General features: G+C 40.3%; 2 protein-coding genes across 4 annotated transcripts in view; one reads left to right on the top strand and one right to left on the bottom strand.

The window, feature by feature from the left end:
• LOC119426746 (proprotein convertase subtilisin/kexin type 6-like) overlaps positions 1 to 7,744 on the bottom strand; it is a 30,301-nt gene that overhangs the window by 2,205 nt on the left and 20,352 nt on the right. The window lies entirely within an intron of this gene.
• On the top strand, positions 5,244 to 7,192 carry rwdd3 (RWD domain containing 3; the record flags this gene model as incomplete). Of its 3 annotated transcripts, none has more annotated exon segments than XM_037697657.1 (3): positions 5,244 to 5,468; positions 6,477 to 6,709; positions 6,968 to 7,192. In XM_037697657.1, coding segments are annotated over 3 exon segments (546 nt in total), but the record flags the coding sequence as incomplete, so codon positions are not given.

Below are 7,744 nucleotides of genomic sequence, written 5' to 3'. Positions count from 1 at the left end.
TCGGGCGAGGCCCGGGTTAACAACGACCGCCACCGGTGCTGTTGACAAACATGACAAACAGGGTGCCGCCGGAAATTGTTCTACTGTTAGTCGAAGACCACGAGGAGGGAAACGTTTCAGGAGACAGAGGGAGAAGAGGAAAGTGAAGAATGTAGGCCTGAGGGTTGCAAATCTAAATGTGGGGACAATGACAGGCAAAGGTAGAGAGCTGGATGATGCAGAGAAGAAAGGTAGATGGTTTATGTGTCCAAGAGACCAAGTGGAAGGGCAGCAAGGCTCGTAGCATTGGAGCAGGGTTCAAACTGTTTTGCCATGGTGTGGATAGAAAAAGAAATGGAGTAGGGGTGGTCCTGAAGGAGGAGTTGGCAAAGAATGTAGTAGAGGTGAAAAGAGTGTCAGATAGGGTGATGTGTTTGATGTTAGAAGTAGAAGGTCTGATGCTAAATGTCAGTGGTTATGCTCCACAGGTTGGATGTGACATAGAGGAGAAAGAGAAATTTTGGAAGGTTCTAGATGAAGTGATAGAGTATTCCCAGGGAGGAAAGAGTGGTAATTGGAGCAGACCTGAATGGACATGTTGGTGAAGGAAACAGAGGGGATGAGGAAGTGATGGGTAGGTTTGGTGTCAAGGAAAGAAATCAAGAAGGACAGATGGTGGTGGATTTTGCCAAGAAATGGTTATAGTTAATACCTATTTCCAAAAGAGGGAGGAACATAGAGTGACCTATAAGAGTGGAGGAAAGAGTACGCAGGTCGACTAAATTCTGTGCAGAAGAGGAAACCTGAGGGAGATTGGAGACTGTAAGGTTGTGGCAGGGTAGAGCGTGGCCAGACAGCATCGGATGGTTGTGTGTAGAATGACTGTTGTTGTGAAGAAGAGAAAAAGAGTAAAATCAGAGAAGAAGACCAAATGGTAGAAGATGAAGAAGGAATAATGTTGTGAGAAATTCAGAGAGAGCTGTTAAAGGTTCTGGGTAGTAAGAAAAAGCTTCCAAATGACTGGGCTACTACAGCAACAGTAATTAGAGAGACAGGCATGAGGGTACTTGGTGTGTCATCTGAACAGAGAATGGATGATAAGGAAACCTGGTGGTGGAATAGTGAAGTGCAGGACGCCGTTCAAAGAAAGAGAGCCAAGAAGAAATATGACAGTGAGAGGACTGAAGAGAGGAGACAGGAATATAAGGAGATGGGACGTAGAGCAAAGAGGGAAGTAGCTAAGGCAAAGCAGAGGGCGTACTTTGAGTTGTATGGGAGACTGGATACTTAAGAGAGTGAGAAGGCCTTGTACTGATTGGCAAGACAGAGGGATCAGGCTGGAAAGGATGTGCAGCAGGTTAGGTTTATTAAAGATAGGAATGGTAATGTTCTAACAAATGAGGAGAGTGTGACAGGAAGATGGAAGTAGTATTTTTGAGGAGCTAATAAATGAAGAGAATGAAAGAGAAAGAAGAGTAGAGTTCCTAGAAACTGTGGACCAGGAAGTGGGAAAGATTAGTGAGGGTGAAGTCCAGAAAGCTCTGAAAAGAATGAAGAAGTGGAAGGCAGTAGGATCTGATGACATACCAGTGGAGGTTTGGAAATGTCTTGGAGAGATGGCAGTGAGGTTTTTGACTCAAATATTCAATGGCATATATGAGGGTGAGAAAATGCCTCAGGAATGGAGAAGAAGTGTGCTGGTGTCCATTTTTAAGAACAAGGGTGATGTATAGAGTTGTCATTATCATAATCTTTATTTAACCAGGTTTGTCCCATTGAGATCAAAAGATCTCTTTTACAAGAGAGACCTGGCCAAGACTGACAGCATACAGTTGTAGCAATTACAGGGGAATTAAGTTGATGAGCCACACGATGAAGATCTGGGAGAGAGTTGTGGAAGCAAGACTTAGACGAGAGGTGACTATCTGTGAGCAGCATTATGGTTTCATGCCAAGAAAGAGCACCACAGATGCCATCTTTGCTTTGAGAATGCTGATGGAGAAGTACAGAGAGGGTCAGAAAGAACTCCATCATGTCTTTGTGGATTTAAAAAAAGCATATGACAAAGTGCCAAGAGAGGAGGTGTGGTATTGCATGAGGAAATCTGGAGTGGCAGAAAAGTATGTTAGACTAGTACAGGACATGTATGATGACAGCAGGACAGTGGTGCGATGTGCTGTAGGAGTGACAGATAGTTTCAAGGTGGAGGTGGGATTACATCAAGGATCGGCTCTGAGCCCATTCTTGTTTGCTCTGGTGATGGACTGACTAACAGATGAGGTCAGGCAAGAATCCCCATGGACGATGATGTTTGCAGATGACATTGTGATCTATGGTGAGAACAGGAAACAGGTGGAAGAGAATTTGGAGAGGTGGAGGTATGCACTTGAAAGAAGAGGAATGAAAGTCAGCCGTAGTAAGACAGAGTATGTGTGTGAATGAGAGGAAGGCCGGTGGAGCAGTGAGGCTACAAGGAGCAGAGATCACAAAGGTGCAGGACTTCAAGCACTTGGGGTCCACTGTCCAGGAAAATGCAGAATGTGGTAAAGAAGTGAAAAGGAGAGTCCAGGCAGGATGGAGTGGATGGAGAAAATTTTCAGGAGTGATTTGTGGCAAAAATGGTGTCAGCAAAGGTCAAAGAAAAAGTTTACAAGACAGTGGTGAGACCAGCTATATTTTATGGTTTGGAGACAGAGGCATGGACAAAAAGACAGGAGAAAGAACTGGAAGTGGCAGAAATGAAGATGCTAAGGTTCTCCTTAGGAGTGACAAGGATGGATAATATTAGGAATGAGATCATCAGAGGTGCAGCACAGGTTGAACAACTGGGAGATAAAGTTAGAGAGGCCAGACTGAGATGGTTTGGACATGTCCAGAGGAGGGACCGTGGGTATATTGGTAGAAGGATGTTAGAAATGCAGCTGCCAGGAAAAAGACAAAGAGGAGATACATGGAGGCAGTTGGAGTGTGGACAGAGGATGCAGAGGACAGAGTGAGGTGGAGGAGGATGACTCACTGTGGTGACCCCTGAAGAGGGAAAAGCTGAAAGAAGAAGATGATATATATATATATATATATATATATATATATATATATATATATATAGTGTGTGTGTGTGTGCGCGCGTTCTTCCTATTCACCTCAGGCAGTTCCTTCTCACACGATTCAGTTCCTGCATTCAGATCATCTCATGCACACTGGACTTGAAGAACTGAGAGTTCTGCAGAATGCTTCAGTTCATATCTTAGCAGCCACCTCTCGCCTGCTATTTTTATATCCTGTTCTTGCTGTGCAGTATCAGGAGGTTTCTGCTAGTTCGCGTTTCTTTGACTCACATTAGGTCATATTTTTAAAGATAAGCAAGGGGATGTATCGGGTATTGTGACCTGATAGTTTAATTAAATGAAAGTGGGGAAGTGAGGGAGTATGTTTTATCCAGGAGAAAATAAACTGCTCATAGGACCTGTTCAAAGTTCTGTTGGAGCACAAAAAGTACTGTAAATGTATTGTTTTGTTAAACTTATTATACAGCACAGTAAGACTGATGATAAGAACGTCTTATAGTCTGAAAAATACGGTTATCACTTAAACAGACTTGCAGAATTTACAAAACAGAAATTTAGCACAGAACTATTTCAAATCAAAAATAAAAAAACCCCGATTAAATAGCTAAATTAATCACTTCTCTTTAAATGTTCTGTCAGGATTCATACCTAAATCTGTCAATTGAGCCAATGAGTTCAGTTCAACTCAGCAAACAAACTCTCATCCATAAAATGTTACACAAAGCATATTAACTTGCTTTGCTAATATTAATGACAATCAGCTGGTTATTTAAAATTGGCATGTCTACAGTACAGTAATAACCAATACTAAGTAACTCAAGAAGTTTATTGCTCCAGACTTTAGGAAAACTTTTTTTTTCAAAACACCATTCTACAGCTGAAGAGTAAAGCCATCCATCTATCCATCTATCCATCCATTATCTTTACTCGCTTCTTCCTTTCTGGGTCACGGGGAACAGTAGTGCCCACATCCATCAGTCACTGTGTGAGAGGCGGGGGACACCCTGGACCGATCTCAAGTCCATCACAGAAGAGTGAAGCCAACAACAATAATATCTGAATAGGTTAACTTACAATTAAAGCAACACTCAACAGGTAAGAATGTGCTAAGGAGAACCTCTTCAGTACCCAGCTATGAGGAAATATAAAAACTTCTCCATGAGCATGCAAAAAGATTGAGAATTTTCCTTTTAAATACAGAACAAATCCATGTAAACAAAATATGTATTGTACACTGGCAGCAGAAGGTGTGCAATTGCAGACTGAAGCATACATAAAAATAAAGTGCTATGTGTTGTCATCATCATGCCAGATGAGGCCCACCATCTTGGCCCCATGCAAGAACTTGTTATACCTTAAATGAGACAATTTAAACCATACTTGTCTCTTTAACTATCAATAACTGGGAAGACAACATGAAGAAACATAAAATATTAACCTTTTATAATGCCATTGCGGCAGACAGTAAACCAAAAATAGAAAGCGCCGAGATACATCAGTAGCCTTCGTCCATTTGTTTCATGCTAACAAGCAAAAGTAGGTGAAACATGTCAATATTCATTACATGAACTAACAGCTAATATTTGCAAACTTTATGTCACTTTTTTTATAGTTATTCCTCCAAAACTAGTCAACAGTGGTTATTGTGCTGCACACTGATTATCTGAACACTACAGAATGCCTGGAGCGCGTCATCCCATCTGACATGGACTTCACAGAAGCAGACATATATCCCTTGAGTCCCTGAATCAGGAACTCAAATTATTTTTAATAATTTAGGCATAAAAAGCATTTTCAGATCATAAAAAGTAAATGGATGAGAACAGTTATAAATAGTACTATTAAAATATATATATTATTATTTTTTTTTTTTATTATTATTACTTGCAATTGTAACTAAAATTCAGGAAACATGAAAAGGGACGTGACAGTAAACACAAGATGGATTTAAAATCAGATTTAATTATTTTAAATAAATTAATCTTGTGTACATTTGGTTATATTTTATGGTAGAGGAGAGTCAAACGTATAAGATGGGATTAATAAAATAAATATTACTCCACCTTTAAACAAAATATAACACTCAAAAGGCACCGAATAGTATGAATGACCCATTTGCCCAGTGTTGACAAACAGAAACACGAGTTTTTATAGGAACCAATGAGCCCTTCCTAGGAGCTGCCCGGACAGTATAGATTGCCGGACGCGAAATATTAGCATAAACATTTATTTTGGTAGCATGTCGCATTTTTACGACGGAGCTTTAGGAGCCGTCCTACATTTTATCAGTTACTAAGAAGAAAGGATCAGTATGAGTGCTTTATGATGATTTATGAATGATGTCAGAGGCTGCTTTTGAAGAAGTCTCCGTTTTATCATCCATTTACTGCGGCGAGGGAGAGTTCCGGGTCGTTCAACAATCTGGTACTATCTATTCATCCAACCTTTATTTATACAGGTTAATCCCGTTGAGTCTCGGGGACTCATTTACAAGAGAGACCTGGAAATAGTGTGAACTGAAAACTGTGGTCACGAGCTTTTCACCCTTCAAACACCAGCACAAATAAAGGCAGCTTTACTGTTTGGAGCATCAGAATATATGGAACAGCAGTGTTAGATAAATATAATGACATGTTAAGCCAAGTAAATGTACAAGTGGGTTCTGTGTACTGTGTAGTTGTGTTAATGTTGACCTGTTCTAACCAGGAGGTAAACAATGAGCTGTCCTTCTCTTGGATGTTCAAATCGTTCTAGTTGATGAAGTAAAACAAATACATGATACAAAGCTATTTCATTTACTTTTGTAACGCTTTATTTTAACAATAAATAAAATCATTAGAGTCAATAAGTTTAAAAAGAAACTTCTTAACTACCCAAATATACAGTTTTTTCATTTCTGACACACATATATTCATTTACTATATGTATTTATAAAACAAGGCTCAAGTTGAGCTCTGTGTCACACAAAAAGATGCTCTATAATCTTGAAAAATTGCTTCCTTATCACGAAACCTATTTTTTACTGAAGAAATTAGAAAGTATTCAACATTTCAATGCATTTCCTGTAGAGGTAATGACTGCCATGTCCCCTGCCATATCATCCCAGACTGTAGAAATCTCCTGCTTATTTTCTTCACTTGTTTTTGTGACTTGAAACTAGCGGAAGTTCCAGCATCATTTCCTTGTCCGCTCTCTGTTGAAGATTCATCCCTGAATGTCACGTTTACAGTTCATGACTGCCGCTGAAGAACTAACATACGAGTCTGCAAACTCTGTGAAACCACATCTATCTGATGGCGTGGCATCAGCTGTTTGTGGACCAACTAAATTAATGTTTTACTCAAGTCCTTGATCTCAGGTGGTTCAGTGTTGAGGTGATTCTTTAACCCTTGGTGTCCCAGTGCTGGTCTAACATCACCGTTTGCCTTGTAGCTCAAGATGGGATGTTGGTGCAGATAAACCGCTGCAGTGAAGGAGACAGCAGTCAGAATGTGAGCGTGGTGTTCCAGCTGCACCCCAGCTATCCTTCCTGCCCCCCCGACATCTCTGTTTCTTCCACTGGCCTCTCTCGGACTCAGTGTCACACCATCAGACAGAGACTTCTGGATCGAGCAGCAACCCTAACCCCAGAACCGATGATTCACCAGCTGGTAGAGGACTTACAGGTAAACAGCTGCACTTACAAACACTAGTTTCTTAAAAAGTTACATAAAGAACTTTAAGCTTTCTACTGATTAGGAGTGGTAATACTAGCATAAACAAAACGCAAAATACACACAACTACTACCAAATAATAATAATAAAAACAAATACACAAAACTACTATCCTAATTTATGAAGATCTTCATAGTTTTCATACTATGATTTGTCTGCTGAGCTTTGAAAATGTAGCTAATGTACTCGATGTAATGTGTTTCTAGCAGCAATGTGTGGAACTGACGAAGGACGCCAGAGGAGGTGAAGCGAAGATGGCAGACAGTGAAACAGTGGAGGAGTGGACTGAAGTTTTGTTGCTAGACCACATTCGATCCCGAAACCGTTACGTTGGACTTCTGGAGCACTGGAGCCAGCAGCTGCAGCTGGGTGGCAGGCTCTTACTGGGACAGAATATACTCATAATTTTGCAAGGAAGAAGACGTAACATCAAGGTACTTCCTGTCTTACACTGCAACGCCTTACAATCAGTTTTTTATTTATTTAGACAAAGCAAATGCAAAGAGGAGAAAATTAATATTCACAGTCTGTCACTTATTAAAAAAGAAAATATTTGCTGTAGACTCAAAGAAGAACTAATATTTATTGTGCTGCGATGCCCAGTAGTAGAATATAACAGGGCTCTATCCTCCTTGCTGTTGGACGTTCCAACTAGGGATGCACAATATTGGATTTTTGGCCAATATACAATATGCCCATATGTTAACACTTAATTGGCCGATAATACCAATACTGATATATTTTTTTCAAGACCTACTTACAGAGATTACATAGCTTTCTCTGCTGTGGATTTAAAATACTACATTATTCTGCATGGCCTTTGTCAGTTTGGCCTGCTACCAAATGCAGATGCCAAAAAAGGAGGCTGGAAATGATGCAACACATCAACTTGGATTATGTTTAATCTAAACTCAACGGCTTGCGTGACGACATAGCATTGTGCTGGCGCTGCAGGCATCCTTGTCACTGGGTTGTCATACAAAAAC

Source organism: Nematolebias whitei, chromosome 2 (assembly GCF_014905685.2).
Source record: "Nematolebias whitei isolate Nwh7 chromosome 2, NemWhi1, whole genome shotgun sequence".
In the NCBI taxonomy this organism is placed as follows: Eukaryota; Metazoa; Chordata; class Actinopteri; order Cyprinodontiformes; family Rivulidae; genus Nematolebias; species Nematolebias whitei.
This window is presented reverse-complemented; position numbering and strand designations above follow the sequence as displayed.